The 17,348-nt window shown below is 43.2% G+C and overlaps 1 protein-coding gene across 2 annotated transcripts in view; it reads left to right on the top strand.

Annotated features, from left to right (window-relative positions):
* Positions 1-2,234: 2,234 nt before the first annotated feature.
* The window catches only part of riox1 (ribosomal oxygenase 1), a 70,068-nt gene continuing 54,954 nt past the window's right edge, over positions 2,235-17,348 (top strand). Inside the window, exons 1-2 of one of the 2 annotated variants that reach the window (XM_033025834.1) lie at positions 2,235-2,369; positions 5,670-6,032. In XM_033025834.1, the coding sequence (XP_032881725.1) occupies positions 2,268-2,369; positions 5,670-6,032 (465 nt within the window). In that variant the 5' untranslated portion in view covers positions 2,235-2,267. Of the gene's footprint in view, positions 2,411-5,669; positions 6,033-17,348 lie in introns of both variants that reach the window. The other variant, XM_033025835.1, reaches the window with a different exon arrangement.

Raw genomic sequence — 17,348 nt, forward strand, 5'->3', positions numbered from 1 at the left:
GTGAAAAGGACAGATGAAAGCAGACGTTGATCAAGGCGATGTAGATTGGTACGACGACTAGGGTGGGGCAGGGACTGAGAGAGGGGAAGCAAGGGTTACTTGAAGTTAGAGAAATCTATATCATACTGCTGGGCTGCCAGCTGCTGGGTCAGTGTGCAGGTTGAGGGGACGGGGTGGGTCAGTGAGCAGATTGAGGGGGCGGGGTTGGGCAGTGGGCAGGTTGAGGTGCTGGGATGGGTCGGGTCAGTTTGCAGTTTGAGATGGCGGGTCGGGCGGGTCAATGTGCAGGTTGAGGTGGCGGGTCGGGTCAGTGTGCAGGTGGAGGTGGGGCGGGTCAGTGTGCAGGTGGAGATGGGCGGGTCAGTGTGCAGGTGGAGGTGGGGCGGGTCAGTGTGCAGGTGGAGGTGGGGCGGGTCAGTGTGCAGGTGGAGATGGGGCGGGTCAGTGTGCAGGTGGAGGTGCCAGCGTGGGTCAGGAGGGTCAGTGTGCAGGTGGAGATGGGGCGGGTCAGTGTGCAGGTGGAGATGGGGCGGGTCAGTGTGCAGGTGGAGGTGCCAGCGTGGGTCAGGAGGGTCAGTGTGCAGGTGGAGGTGCCAGCGTGGGTCAGGCGGGTCAGTGTGCAGGTGGAGGTGCCAGCGTGGGTCAGGCGGGTCCGTTTGCAGGTTTAAGGGGGTGGGGCGGAGTGGGTCGGTGTGGAGGTTGAGATGGGGTGGGTCTCTTGACAGGTTGAGCCTCTGTGGCAAACTGTGATCTTTGCTAGCCCTTGCTGTCTCCTCCCCTTCCTTATCATGGTATATGGACACATTTATCTGTTTTGTAGTAAATGCCTACTATTTTCTGTGTGCTTAAGCAAAGCAAGAATTTCATTGTCCTATACAGGGACACATGACAATAAACTCACTTGAACTTGAACCCTCTAGCTGTCTCCTCCCACCCTCCCATCCGCCCGCCCTCGGGCTCCTCCCCCTCCTCCCCATTTCCTTCTTTCTCCCACCCCCCATCAGTCTGAAGAAGGGTTTCGACCCGAAACGTCGCCTATTTCCTTCGCTCCATAGATGCTGCTGCACCCGCTGAGTTTCCCCAGCAATTTTGTGTACCTTCGATATTCCAGCATCTGCAGTTCCCTTTTGAACACTGTGATCTTTGCTCTGTACCCGCGGCAGCTGGTGTCACGGTCCCACTGCCGACCAATGACCCTTCTAACCAAAGATCCTATAGCGGGGCAGCGGGGAGAGAGAGTGCGGGGCCCGGGGGAGAGGGAGTGCGGGGCCCGGGGCAGCGGGGAGAGGGAGTGCGGGGCCCGGGGCAGCGGGGAGAGAGAGTGCGGGGTAGCGGGAGAGGGAGTTTGGGGCCTGGGGCAACGGGAGAGGGAGAGGGGCATAGGAGGGGGGGAGACATTGTAGTGAGGGAGCAGGCGAGGGAGTACCGGTGGTGGGGTGGGGGGGGGATAAGGCCTAGTGTGTGTGAAGTTGCGGGGAGGTTTACAATGTTTCTTATTTAATGTCCCTTGTCTAGTCTGAAATAAAGTTCATTATTGGATCAGAAGAAATATAATTGTGTGTGTTTTATGATTATATACATTTATATAATTTTCATGTATGTGTGTTTATAAACATTTTATTCTTTAACAAGAATTAACAGAATTATGAACTAACAGAATTATGAATCTAACCCTATATCACGCACAAAAAGGTTCCGCAATGTCAATCACCCTGCGAGTCGGGTCGGTTCCGGTTACTACAAAATGCAGCGGGGAGAGAGTGCGGGGCCCGGGGCAGCGGGGAGAGAGAGTGAGGGGCCCGGGGCAGCGGGGAGAGAGAGTGCGGGGCCCGGGGCAGCGGGGAGAGAGAGTGCGGGGCCCGGGGCAGCGGGGAGAGAGAGTGAGGGGCCCGGGGCAGCGGGGAGAGAGAGTGCGGGGCCCGGGGCAGCGGGGAGAGAGAGTGCGGGGCCCGGGGCAGCGGGGAGAGAGAGTGCGGGGCCCGGGGCAGCGGGGAGAGAGAGTGAGGGGCCCGGGGCAGCGGGGAGAGAGAGTGCGGGGCCCGGGGCAGCGGGGAGAGTGAGTGCGGGGCCCGGGGCCCGGGGCAGCGGGGAGAGAGAGTCCGGGGCAGCGGGGAGAGAGAGTGCGGGGCCCGGGGCAGCGGGGAGAGAGAGAGAGAGAGTGCGGGGTTCGCGGGAGTAGCCTATCTTGCTCCGCTATAAGATCTTTGCTTCTAACTGTAGGATCTTTGTTGCCGACCGCCTGCGCGTGGGCGGGACCGCTTGACGTCATGACGCAGGCGGCGTGTGAACGTGCAGCGATGGCGGAGCCTCGTGTGTCGGCGTTCTCCATGTACCGGACCCTGGGGGAGGAGAAGGGTCCTCCCGGCCAGGTCAGTCAGTCAGCGGGTTCAGGGAGGGTCCTCCCGGCCAGGTCAGTCAGTCAGCGGGTTCAGGGAGGGTCCTCCCGGCCAGGTCAGTCAGTCAGCGGGTTCAGGGAGGGTCCTCCCGGCCAGGTCAGTCTGCGTGGCCGGGCTTGGGCCAAGATATTCCGGCCAGGTCAGCATGGCTGGGGCATCGGCATCCCGGCCAGACTAGTGTATCCCGGCCAGGGCAGTCAGTGTGGCCGGGGTCGCTCCCTCCCACGCACTACCCCTGTCCCCTCCACTACCCCTGTCCACACCCCTCCCTGAGAGACAACCACACTACTAGCCCTGCCACTAAGTTACAGCCCCTCCCAAGGTATTTACACCCCCCTGTAATTGTTCAGGGCCCTAGTGAGACCACACCTGGAGTATTGTGTGCAGTTTTGGTCCCCAAATTTGAGGAAGAGCATGTTAAAGATTGTACTGCAGATGCTGGAAAATCGAAGGTACACAAAAATGCTGGAGAAACTCAGCGGGTGCAGCAGCATCTATGGAGCGAAGGAGTTAGGCAACGTTTTGGGCCGAAACGAAACGGTCTGAAGAAGGGTTTCGGCCCGAAACGTTACCTATCTCCTTCGCTCCATAGATGCTGCTGCACCCGCTGAGTTTCTCTAACATTGTTGTGTACCTTTGAGGGAGTGCAGCATAGGTTCACAAAGTTAATTCCCGGGATGGCGGGACTGTCATATGCTGAGAGAATGGAGCGGCTGGGCTTGTATACTGGAATTTAGAAGGATGAGAGGGTATCTTATTGAAACATATAAGATTATTAAGGGTTTGGACACGCTAGAGGCAGGAAACGTGTTCCCGATGCTGGGGGAGTCCAGAACCAGGGACCACAGTTTAAGAATAAGGGGTAAGCCATTTAGAACGGAGATGAGGAAACACTTTTTCACACAGAGAGTTGTGAGTCTGGAATTCTCTGCCTCAGAGGGCAGTGGAGGCTGGTTCTATGGATACTTTCAAGAGAGAGCTAGACAGGGCTCTTAAAGATAGCGGAGTCAGGGGATATGGGGAGAAGGCAGGAACGGGTACTGATTGGGGATGATCAGCCATGATCACATTGAATGGTGGTGCTGGTTCGAAGGGCCGAATGGCCTACTCCTGCACCTATTGTCTATCGTCTCCCCCATCATTTTTACCCCTGCCTATCCCCAAAATGTTCGGCCTCCCCCAACATGTTCCATCTATACCAGTTGACACTCCTGGTTTTTTTTTAAATAAAAAGGATGGCAGCTGGCAGAGCTGCTGCCTCACAACGCCAGATACACGGGTCTGACTGAATGCTCGGGTGCTACCTCTGTGGAGTTTGCACATTTTCCCTGTGACCACTTAACTTTCATCCGTGTGGTCCGATTTCCTCCTACATCCCAAAGAGGTTTGTAGGTTAATTGGCCTCTGTAAATTGCCCCTAATGTGTATGGAGTGGATGTGAAATTGGGATAATATAGAAATAGTATGAACGGGTGATTGATGGTTGGCGTGGACCCTGTGAGCCAAAGGGCCTTATTCCATGTCTTTCAATCAATCAAGCTCCCCAACACATTCAAGCCCGATGCATCCCCTCCAATCCACAATTCCCACTGAAGAAGGGTCTCGACCTTAAACATCGCCCATTCCTTCTCTCCAGAGATGCTGCTTGACCCACTGAGTTACTCCAGCATTTTGTGCGTAACTTCGGTGTATACCAGCATCTGCCATTCCTTCATACATTCCCTCTCCTCACCTCCACCTTATTTCTTATATCTCACTATTTGGCACTTTCTTCTCCATTACCAACCCGATTCCCCTAATGGTCAACGTGTGGAGGCATGGTTCAGATATATGGAATTGAAACACATAGGCATGTTTTTGCATCCTTGAAAGAGTGTTTGTTGGCCAAGCGATATTGCAGTTAGTGAATTTAGTTGTTCAATTTCGCAGTGTAGTCCATTGACACAATTCTATCAGAAATTATCTTTTTGATTTACCTGGATACACATATACTGAAACTCATCATCTTTTTATAAGTATCCTGAAACCATAACTCAAATTAAAAAATAAACTTTTGAGACAAATGACAATCAAAATCATTTTAGTTCGTGTCTAATCAAAAACTATGTTGATAATTTATTTAAAGACCAAAAGGTGATTGTTCTTGGGAAAGCGAATTTAATAAAGACTCCAAGAATCGGATGGCTCTAACTTGACGTTCCTAATAGCGATTGCACTTGAATTGACTGTTCAGTCGTTGCATCAGTTATTTCACAAAATACTGATGGTTGACTGTCTATTCTCACTAATGTGATGCTAGAGGCATTGACTAGAATCGTCTTCATTTTGTCCAGAAAAATTTGAAAAACATATAGCTTTAGCCTGGTTGGATCTCCTAGAGTAAGATTACCAGTGTGCTTTGTGAGCAAGTTGTGACATTTGTGCTGACAGCTGCATATATGTTCACAAAGTAATGTGCATACCTTTAACAGTTCGCTTTACAGATTTTCAAAATAGTTTTAAGATGCTTCAACTTATGATTCCATGAATCATGAAGCTACTGTGCTTAATCCCGATCCTCACAAATGATTTCGAAAGATGTGTAATTGTTGTAACTGCTTTTTTGAATTGTTCAAAAAAACAGCCTCTCCATGGCCAGTTACTTCACTGCGATGCTCCTATTTTACCTAACCCTTACTTAGCACTTTGATTCTGAATGCTTGGCAGGACTTGTGCCTGCCAGGTACAGTTGTGAAACAGTTTACAAGTTCATTTCAGGTCAATGTTTGATCCCAGAGATTAAATCAAATTAATCTTACTTCATGAACTAGTTTTAATAAAACAGCATAGGATTTTGTTAGTAATATTTCAATTCAAGGTAAGAATTATAATGGCTGTGCATTGTGATCAGGATTGGAAGCCATGATGGATTATCCTCTGAATATAGAGCAGAGATCAATATGGCATGCATACTGCTGCGACAATTGAGGAAAATCTGTCAACGTGTCCTTCATTAACCAACCTGGTTACCAATGTTTCCAGTGTTTGCATTGAACTCTTGAGGCTTGAAACTGTAATGTTAATATTAATGTCGGACTTTGCTTGCACGAAATATTATTCCTTTATGTATCTATATGCTGTAAATGGCTCAATTGTAATTGTGTATTGTCCTGCTAAATGGACAGCACACAACAAAGGTTTTGCACTGTACCTCGGTACACATGACAATAAACTAAACTGTCTTAATATTTTAGAATTTCTGTTGATTCACTAACAAACAACTATTTATTGCAGGCCAATGGAATTTTAGCAACAAGGCATGAACAAAAAAAGTATTTGAATTTGTCCAGGAGGCGCAGGTTAATCAAGAAAAAGCGTAAATATTTGAAAGATAAAATTATCCCAACAGCTGGCACCCTTGCAGTTGCAGTTGTGAATGAATCAACATTATTGCAAAGAGACATGGACTGCACTGAGAAAAAACCTACAGGTCGCAGTGCTAAAAGAAAAATAAACAGTAAAAGGATGAATAAAATTAAAAGGATGACGCCAAAGTCTAGGAAAGCTGTTGCATCCTTCAATAATGATCTGTCAGACCATTCGCAAAGAAAGAGTACAGCAGCTTCCAGGATAGAGATATCCGGACAACCATCCAAGGTGGGTCTTCCTCAATTTGGTCACAATTGTTCCTGAGTTTAATCTCATTGCCAGTAATTAGCGTTGCTCACAGGCTACACATTGAAATGGTGATTATGGTGTTAACCTGCTCTAAGTAGGGAACTGCAAGTAGGATTTGAAAAGATTTTCTACTTTATATCCAGCAGTAGATGGGGCGAAAGGGTAAGGGAAACTTACTGCCATTTGTATCGAGTATTGGTAAAAACCCCATTGTGGGAATCTGGCGGCTCACTTGTTAACTTCCTACAAATATCAAAATTACATAGAGTGAGATCTTTGTAACCCGGTAACTCCCTCTGCATAAGAAAGGTCTCGACTCGAAACGCCACTCATTCCTTTACTCTCAAATATTAAAAAGGTTTCATGTCCGTAGTAAACATATGAAAATATTCAAATACTGGCGACGAAACTATATCTATCCTGTGAATGCTCTACAACCACTGTTGTTTTGAAATCGCAATGTTCAGCTGTGTATACAAAGACCGCAGCCCCTTCAGCCAAGTGATCTGGAAACAAATCATATTGTACAGATAGTGATTGATCCCTTAAATAGCTAGTATATATTTGTATCTTTGGTCAAAAATATCAGAGATCGTGCTCAAGCAGACCTCATGAATACACAAATCTGTGACTGATTGAGGGCTCGTAGGCACATGACAGTTCTTTTTAATGTTTATGATAAGATGGAAGGCAAACCCAATGTCAAAAAATAAGATCATTAGTAATATTTCTAAAGATGTGAAATATGAATTGTTTACATCTTTACATGAAAACATTTGACACTACAAAGGATAATCTGGCAATCTCTCCATTCAAAATGTAAGCATAAATGTTTGTTGCAAATAATTCTACATCTGTTTACTGCAAAATCTTTCTCTGACTAGTCTGCAGCAGTGTTCAGTGCTGGCCTCCTTTCTTGAGAAAGAAAGTTGAAATCTACAAAAAAAGAATATAGCTGTCAATTGTATATTTGAAAATGTTTGATCATCATGGGCAGTTATCTGCAACAAGCAATTAATGTTATTTATTTGCTGTTTTAGATATTTTAAGTGCATGCCTATTTATTCATATTATTTGAGGCAATCTCGCGTCCAAGTTTTTGTGGTTAACATGCAAGTACATGGCATCGTGGAATAAGAATGAGTTCTGTCAGTCCAGATCCATAAGTTGATGTTGTACATAGCAATATTCACTCATTCACTTAATATGGTAATCATATATCCACAACATTGTAGGGAATAGCGTTGCTGAGGGCCAATTAACTTAATCATTTATTTATTGCCTTCCCCTACCAAGTTACAATAGTACAAAATCGTGTCTTCTGTTGAACAGCTGGTTTCGATGGGATTGAAGTATGTGGCTGTCATATTGTTTAAAAGACAAGTATCAAGAGAGCAAGAGAGTACCACAACTATAGACGAAAGGCAAGTGGTGGGATTGAACTACTGCAGCACTTCAAGCTTATAAAATTTAGAATTGTGACCTAGGAGTCACTTAAACAGCTATTCACTGGCATTGCTAAACCAGAAGAAAAAAAGCCATTTGCAAATGGCTGACAATAGGGACAGATAGTATGAGATTTTAACTACCTACCATTAATTGATTAAAAAATATTAAAAATTAGAGAGCATCCAGAATTCTTAGTGTGTCCCAGGAAACATCAATCAATGTATATCAGGCCCCATAATTTATAGAAAACCAAAAATCTGAGATACTTGAAATCTGAAGCAACAAAATGCAGCAAACACTTGAGTCGGGCAGCATCAACATAGAATAAGCTAATATTTCAGGTCATTGGCCTTTCATCTCTGTTTATAAATGTATGATGGACAAATTCATCATAATGCATTAGAAACAAGATAAATAAACTATGGTTTACAGAACATGTGGGGTATAGTTCTAAATTAATATTTTGTTTTGTCTTCAAAACAAGTGTGAGATAATGCTTTTGGGAATGTGCACAAGGTGCTGATCTGGAATGGGATGCCAGAGGAGGTGATGGAGGCAGTAATATTAGCAAGATTTAAGAGGTACTTGGACCTGTACTTGAAAGAACCACGCATAAAGGAATTTGCAATCAGTCAAGTGGGATTTGGAAAGATATGTGTATTTTTACAGTACTGGAGAGATTTTGAGGAACAAGATTATAATTCAGGTTTTTACACTGTTCTTAGCAAAAATCTACCCATGATGTGAAACCTTATAAATAACAGATATAGATTAGATAACTTCAAGACCGAAAGTCAAAAACTTTTTATGACAGACAAATCATCATTGTTTTACCACCAATTTGGACACCAAAAATGTGACATTGAAGATTCTGCCACATTTAGTCTTGATTATTTAATTCATAAATAAACTTCATATGGCCCCTCATACATATACATTTTTATAATGATCTAAGGAAATATCTTCATCAATACCAGGAGAAAAATACAGTAACATAAAGATAATATAGTGCAGTGAAGATCCCGTAACGGTCGTTGTACTTGGTGTCTATTGTCTGTAATAGACTCTGTAAGTTAAACCACGGAGGCTCCAAACCTCTAATGCTTTTCAAAAACCCAATGAGGAATCATGGTAGTAGCGAATTTTGGGCGAGTTAATTTTTTTTTTCTTATTTTCCAATTAAAAAATATCGTGGTGTCAAAACCAAAATGACCGTTTACGATATATTTTCCGATTTTTTTAAATCAATTTTAAAAAAAATTGGTCATCAAAACTAGAAAACTGAGCCAATCTTCAATTTGGCAACACACTGTCTCTTGTTTACCTTTCGTTCACACCAAGTCGCTAACGTCATTCCTTCGTGTCAACTTTGGGAAACGGTGTTTTATAGTTCCATGTGGTATTCATAAACATAGAAAGGAATAAGAAATGTCAAAGTCAATTTCATTCGTCACATGCACCCAAAGGTGCAGTGAAATGAATTTGCCAGCAGCGATACACTTAAAAAGAACACACAATGCACAATAAAATTTAACACAAACATCCACCACAGCATTCTTCAATGAGAACCCAATAAAGTGCTTGTCAAATTTTTTGAAGGAATTTGAAATTTGACCCCCTTTGTCACATTTATTTGTGCAATATTGTAAAAAGACACGTGCATCAGGGGCCGCGCAACGTTTTTGAAAGTGGGGGGGCTGAGCGATCACTGATCACCGGCCTCGGGGGTACCCGGTGAGGGAGCGGAGCGATCGAGCTGGGGGAGGGTGGCACAATCATTATTTTTTGTTGCTCTACCTTCTCCAAAAACTGGGGTATAATTTAGGCCATCCCCCAGCTCAAAAGGTGGGGGGATATATCCCCCCACCCCTCTCTCCCTCTCGCCCCCCCCCCCCCCCCACACACACACACACACACGCACACTCACACACACACTCTATCCTCCCCCTCGGGACCGACTCTCCCTCTCCCTCTCCCTCTCCCTCTCCCTCTCCCTCTCCCTCTCCCTCTCCCTCTCCCTCTCCGTCTCCCTCTCCCTCTCCCTCTCCTCTCCCACTCCCTCTCCCCCTCCCCCTCCCCCTCCCCCTCCCCCTCCCCCTCTCCCTCTCTCTCTCGGGGCTCACCCTCCCTCTCGACTGTGAACCGAGCTGTGATTGGCCGTTGAGGGGAGGGAGGGTTTTGGGGGGACAGTCATTTTCCGCCACGGCTGATCGTGGTTTTACCCAAAGATCATAGAGCGGAGCTCCCCACTATGATCTTTGGTTTTGCTGTGCTCACTGTGCGCTTGTTCTGAGATTCTGGATGTCAGGTCCTCAGAAGAAGAGAAAAATACGCCTGCGGGCTGGGTCCTCAGAAGAAGAGAAAAATACGCCTGCGGGCTGGATAATTTCGGATTATGAAGCATGTCTTGCCAAAAAAGTGGAGGGGCTCCAGCCCCCCTGGTTCCGCGACCCATTTGTAGCAATGTTACAAAATTTTGAGATTTTAAAAATCAAGTCTGTAATTTATCCCATCAGATAAAGCATAAAAATAAGTTTAATTTGACACCTAATTCACTTTCATATCTCAAGTATTTAAAAAGTTATGGCCATTTTCATACTCGGAAATGAGCATCTTGTTCCCTATTGATTTTCTATGGACATAACAAAAAAGTTGTGATCGTGAACAGTCAAAAGCCCATAACTTTCTTAAAAATTAAGAGAACTGAATGAAATTTTCAGTTATCATAGATTGAAGCATTCTGAAACAAATATAAAATAATCTTACTTGGATGACCTGAAATTAAAGCATATAATTAGTTAGTTACCTAATTGTAGCTAATTTCAGACTTCAATTACTAGATCTAAACATCTATCCATTTCTTAATAAATGATTAACATTTTTAAATAGCCTAAATGTCCAAATAATATTCACAGATAATTCACAATAAAACATGATTTTAAAATCTCATTTACATTAATTTATAGGCCAAATGGAAGGAATTCAGTGTTCAATTGCTGTAAATAAATGCCCATTTAAATCAGCTTTCCAGTGGGTCCCTGTGGAACGCGCTGGTTTAGAACGTTCACATTGCGGTAGATTTGTGCCCCAAATGCCCAGAAAAATACTGCGCGATATAATGGGCCCAAAATGAGCTACTCGCAATATTAAACTTTGTATAAAGGGATCTTTAGAAGCCCTTTTTAATGTAAAAATATACAGCATACCTTCTGTGGTTTGCTTTATGAGACCATGCGGTTGCTGGCGGTCGCGGGTTTGGAGATTGATTTTTAAACTACTATAACTATTATTCAAGGCCTTTAAACCTAATAATAGCTTTTGCGACGGGGTCTTCCAGCGATTTTTCGTTAATAATTAACTAGGCTGAACATCTTCGATTTGAACAGCCTAGAGAAAATCGCGTTTTAAACCCGCCCCCTCTAAACGGCGCCAAAATCGCGCACACCCGCAGCGGCAGATTTTCAAAGACGCTTCAGGTAGGCTTTGCAACATACCTACCATTTGCATGATAATCGGCCAAAGGGCTTTTTTAATGCTGTTCAACCTAAATCACAGTAAACTCTATTGCTATGATACCAGAACCATAGAAGATCTTGAAATTCATTCCCTGAAGAAACCAGGATGGATAGATAAGATGTTTAAGAAGGAACTGCAGATGCTGGAAAATCGAACGTAGACAAAAGGTCTGAAGAAGGGTTTCGGCCCTAAACGTGCTTATTTCCTTCGCTCCATAGATGCTGCTGCACCCACTGAGTTTCTCCAGCCTTTTGTCTACCTTGGATAGATAAGATGGTCATTAAGCCATTAAGAATATTTGTTATCATTGGTTTAACAATAGAATATAAGTGCAGGGATGTCATATTATAATTATATGAAGTAGCTTGAGTGTTACTTTTGCTCTGGTATTCACATTGTACAAAGGATGTGGTAACGTGAGATACTTCAGAAGAAGTTTGAAAGGTGTTATCAGACCTGGAGATTTTGAGTTTGGTTGAAAGTTGGAAATATTGAGATTGCTTACGAGATAGGACAAAAATTAGACTATAGATTTAATATTGTTAGAAGAACTAGAGGGAACAAAGATGGATTTTCACCCAAGTAGTGGAGAAGGTCTGGAATTCAATGCTCGTACAGCTTAGTGGTAGGAAGAACTCAATATCTGGATAACCTTTTGATTAATTTTTGGTGTCTAATTATTTTTCAAATACTATTAATAGATGGAAGTTTGGAGTAGTTAAATCACAATTTATTTTGAAATATTTTTGTTCATCTCATTGGCCTCTTGGGAGCAGTGTATAGGGCTTAGGTTTTGTTTTTGAAGTTGGCGTGGGCTCAAAATTATACATTACATATAAGTAGCGTAAAAACATCTCACTCCTCTATGAAAGTATTTTGATGTAGGATCTCAGTATTGCTGATGAATGACGACTTCAGCAGTAGTAGCCTTTCTCTAGGGGAACTAGAATCTTATCATCTGAAGCCAGATGATAAGATTCTAGTTGATGGATAAAACATGTTGAACCAGTATGGTTCAACAGTGATTATTAAATGGTTAAACACTGGCGGTGCCTGTTTAGGTATACTTGATATTTGGTTGTTCATCAAGATCTCTGGATTCCATAAATTGAAGAGTTCGCACAGAGACAGTATTAAATTGATCAAGCAAACGAAAAGCAGGCCTGAATTAATGTTTCACTAACTTGTTTTGGAGACATAAATTCCATGTTTCAGTACATATCAAAGACTTGTTCCTCCAAACATTGCTGAAATCTGTTTTTCTTAATTGAACTTGCCATGTACATTGCTACGATTTTAACCATAATACGCACCACGTGTTCTTGCTTTAATTTGATTGTGATGTTGCCGTGGTAACAACCCGTTGCCAGGAGATGCAGATTTGTAATACTTAGAATCATGGGTAAAAGTGCCTTTCTATTGTTTATGAAGACTTTTTTCTTGACTACTTATATGCTTTAACTATATTTCAATCTTTTGAATGTCAGAATTATTTGCCTTTTTTAAATGGAATTTTATTGCAGAAGAGCAATGACAGTAGAACTTGAGCAATGACAATGGAACTTAAAATGTGATCAGTTTAATGACATTTGATGTAGTTCCGTCAACTGTTGGAATTACAGTGGTCTAGCATCACACCAATTGAACAGCAGGGATCTTCACAAACGTTCGTATGAAGATAACACACTTTACCCAGTTAATAATTTCATTAACTAATGTCTCTAAGATTTTGGAGAAGAACAGAAATATTCCCAGATATTGTTAAAATATGGAAAGGAATGAACAAACTCCTGAGGTGAGGACATTCTAAGTATTAGGGTTTTATCCTTTGGACTGGATTTTCAACGTACATAAGATATTATGCAGAAACAACTCATTTATTCAGACAGAGTACCAAAATATCCAGATGTTTGGAGTCGCTGCCACTACCTTTGTCCCAGGTCAGGACAGGGATCGTAAAATATGCTCAGTGCAGCTTTCTGCAATTTTCTTTCCTCTATTTTCTCCCATATAATTAGCTAGAAATCAGAATAATTGAAATGTTCCCTTGAAAACTTGCATATGGCTTGAATTTTAACAGCAAACTCTATTAGCTGTTCATTTTCATTTCTATTTGACAACTATTTTTGATAAATTGCTGATGTGGTAAGGATGTTGAGTATATTTAATACCATTGCTCAGAACTAATTGTGGGATTAATAATATTATGTTTCCATGTGTCTCTCCCGATAAGCTTTACCTACCTAGTTAGATTGTTTATTAATGCCATCTGTTCCTTCTCGAAGGAATATGGTGCATGTCCCTGTGTTGAAATATTTGTTATTGAAATGCAAGTTGAATAGCTACTTGATCCTGATGTTGATCCATCTTTCCAGATGGTAATAATTAATAATGAGCTAACTCGTATTGTCTTGGTATCAGTGTTGTTACACAGGACAGCATCAGCTTCATTAAAATAAGCACAGATAAGGGTTTTGGTTGTAGATGTTCACAAGTGATTGGAGCAGAATCAGGCCATTCGACCCATCAAGTCTACTCTGCCATTCAATCATGGCTGATCTATCTCTCAACCCCATTCTCCTGCCTTCCTCCCATATCCCTTGACACCATTACAAATCCAAGAATCTATCCATTTCTGCCATAAAAATATCCATTGGCTTAACCTCCACAGCATTCTGTGGCAATGAATTCCATAGTTTCACCACCCTCTGACTAAAGAAATTCCTCCTCATCTCCTACCGAAAGGAACGTCCTATAATTCTGAAGTTATAACCTCTCCCACTAGTAGAAATATCCACTCCACATCCACTCTATCCAGGCTTTTCACTATTCGGTAGGTTTCAATGAGGTCCCCCCTCATTCCACGAAACTCCTGGGATCATTCTCGTAAAGCCCCTCTGGACCCTCTCCAGCGTCAGCACATCAGATATGGGGCCCAACATTGCTCATAATACTCTAAATGTGGTCTGACCAGCGCCTTATAGAGCCTCAGCATTACATCCCTGTTTTTGTATTCTTGACCTCTTGGAAATAAATGGAAATTACGTTTGCCTTCCTTACTACCGATTTGACTTACAAATTAACTTTTTGGGAATCCTGAACCAGCACTCCCAAGTCCCTTTGCACCTCTAATTTCTGGATTCTCTCCCCATTTAGAAAATGGTCTACGCCTTTATTCCTACTTCCAAATGCATGACCCCACACTTTGCTACGCTGTATTCCATCTGCCACTTCTCTGCCCACTCTCCTAACCTGTCCAAGTACTTCTGCAGAGTTCTCTACATTACCTGTTCCTCCACCTATCTTTGTATAATCTGCAAACTTGGCCCCAAAGTCTACAAACTGCTCATCCAAAACCCCAGCACCGACCTCTGCTAGACGCTGACAACCAACCAGAAAATGCCGCCTTTATTGCCACTCTATGCCTTCTGCCATCCAGCCAACCTGCTATCCATGTCAGTATCTTCCCTTTGATACCATGGGCTCATCTTCTTTAGCAACCTCAAGTGTGGCACTTTATCAAAGGATTTCTGAAAATCTAGGTAAACAACATTCACTGACTCTCCTTTGTCTGTCAAGCTATTTACATCCTCAAAGAATCCGAACAGATTTGTCAGGCAAGATCACCCCTTCACAAACCCATGCTGTCTTCGACCTATTTTATCATGAACTTCCAAGTACTCCGTAACCTCATCCTTTATAATGGACATCCTGTGTTTGGACAGGGTTTAATGGGTGATATTAGAGGTGTGAATTAGGCGGTTCTGGCCATGGAGGGGCTGTTGGGTGGGATGCTCAGCATGGGGTCAAAATGGGTATCAAGGTTGAACACTTCTTCAGCCACAGACATAGATCAGGAATGGGATGGTTGTGGCGGGATCAAAGACAATAGTTTCAATGCTCCAAATAACAAAGGACCTTTCTGGTCATCGACTAACCTACCGAATTGTTCCAGTTGCTCTCCTTTATTTCGCTAGATTCCAACATCTCTTGTGCCTCATAAAATTCAATTCCATTTGCAACTCCTCAGAAAATTGACCAATCTGTATCTACATGCAACAAGAAAATAGACAAAAAGCTGGAGTAACTCAGCAGGAGAGGCAGCCTCTCTGGAAGGAAGGAATGAGTGACGTTTCGGGTCAAGACCCATCTTCAGACAGGTTAGGGATAAGGGAAACAAGAGATATAGATGCTGATGTTTAGAGATTAAGAACGATGAGTAAAAGATATGCAAAAAAGTAAGGATGATAGAAACATAGAAAATAGGAGCAGGAGTAGGCCATTCGGCCCTTTGAGCCTGCACCACCATTCAATATGATCATGGCTGATCATCCACTCAGTATCCTGTACCTGCCTTCTCTCCATACCCCCTGATCCCTTTAGCCACAAGGGCCACATCTAACTCCCTCTTAAATATAGCCAATGAACTGGCCTCAACTACCTTCTGTGGCAGAGAATTCCAGAGATTCACCACTCTGTGTGAAAAATGTTTTTCTCATCTGGGTCCTAAAAGATGTCCTCCTTATCCTTAAACTGTGACCCCTTGTTCTGGACTTCCCCAACATCGGGAACAATCTTCCTGCATCTAGCCTGCCCAAGCCCTTAAGAATTTTGTAAGTTTCTATAAGATCCCCCCTCAATCTTCTAAATTCTAGCGAGTATAAGCCGAGTCTATCCAGTCGTTCTTCATATGAAAGTCCTGACATCCCAGGAATCAGTCTGGTGAACCTTCTCTGTACTCCCTCTATGGCAAGATAAAGAAAACAGGCCATTGTTATCTGTTTGTTGGGTGAAAACAAGAGGCTAGTGTGTCTTGGGTGGGGGAGGGATAGAGAGAGAGAGAGAGAGAGGAATGCCGGGGCTACCTGAAGTGAGAGAAATCAATATACCACTGAGCTGTAAGCTGCCCAAGCAACATATGAGATGCTGTTCTTCCAATTTGTGTTTAGCTTCACTGACAATGGAGGGGACCTGGGACAGAAAGGTCTGTGTGGGAATGGGAAGGAGAATTAGTGTTTGGCAACCGGGAGTTCAGGTAGGTTCAGGCGGACTGAGCAAAGGTGTTCAGTGAAACCTTCGCTCAGCCCGCCTGAAAGACTGGGCGATCGTTTCGCTGAGCACCTTCGCTCAGCCCGCCTGGTTGCCAAACACTTTAATTCTCCTTCCCATTCCCACTTTCTGTCCTAGGTGTCCTCCATTGTCAGAGTGAAGCTAACGCAAATTGGAAGAACAGCATCTCATATTTCGCTTGGGCAGCTTACAGCCCAGTGCTATTAGTATTGATTTCTCTAACTTCAGGTAGCCCCGGAATTCCCTGTCTCTATCCCTCCCCCACCCAAGTCACACTAGCTTCTCGTTTTCACCCAACAAACATATAAAACCAATGGCCTGTTTCCTTTATCATCATTACCTTTTTGCATATCTTTTATTCATTGTTCTTTATCTCTCCACATTATTGTCTATATCTCTCGTTTCCCTTATCCCTAACCAGTTTGAAGAAGGGTCTCGAACCGAAATGACACCCATTCCTTCTCTCCAGAGATGCTGCCTGTCTCGTTGAGTTACTCCAGCTTTTTTTTTTGTCTATTTTTGGGTTAAACCAGCATCTGCAGTTCCTTCCTATACATGCAACAAAACCTATGTTTTGAATGTAGGCTGATGTGTGACAAACTATATAAATTACACATGAAGCTTAATGCCATTTGGAGCAAATCAGTTAATTTAATTTTTGGCCCTTCCATCATCCTCAATGTTCATTCCCTTAGCACCAATAGATTTTGCCTACAGTGTTTTCCTCAACAAATCTGCTCTTGCAGCACCTCTCAATGACGTGACTTTTACCAACCAAAGAAAAGAATGGCAGCACGTGGAAACACACACACCCAAGGTTACTTGTACATGTGACGCGCTGTCCTGATTTAGAAACCTACTGCCATTTTTTCCATAGTATGCAATCATCAAACATTATTAATGGACCATCATATTAAACAGTTAGAAATCATCATGGCAAAATTACCGCAGACCTGGTTACCTACCACTTTGCCAGCATCCACATTCAAAGGATCCTTCTCCATAATTTCCACCCATTCAGAACAAGGGCAATATTTCCTTTGTTATCAGTCACCTTCTACCCGAACAATCTCCACATTCAATGAATCATACTTCAACATTCCTGTCACCATAATTACAGATATTGCATCACTTTGTTCTAGTTCTTATTTGATAAGTTTGACTCCTTTGAATGTCGAAATAATTTATAGAATATCTTTAAGATGTAGTTGTTTATGACTCATTTTGTGTAGTTGTATGTTCAGTACAAATTGCAATAAA

The sequence above is a fragment of the Amblyraja radiata genome, chromosome 8 (genome assembly GCF_010909765.2).
Source record: "Amblyraja radiata isolate CabotCenter1 chromosome 8, sAmbRad1.1.pri, whole genome shotgun sequence".
Taxonomy (NCBI): Eukaryota; Metazoa; Chordata; class Chondrichthyes; order Rajiformes; family Rajidae; genus Amblyraja; species Amblyraja radiata.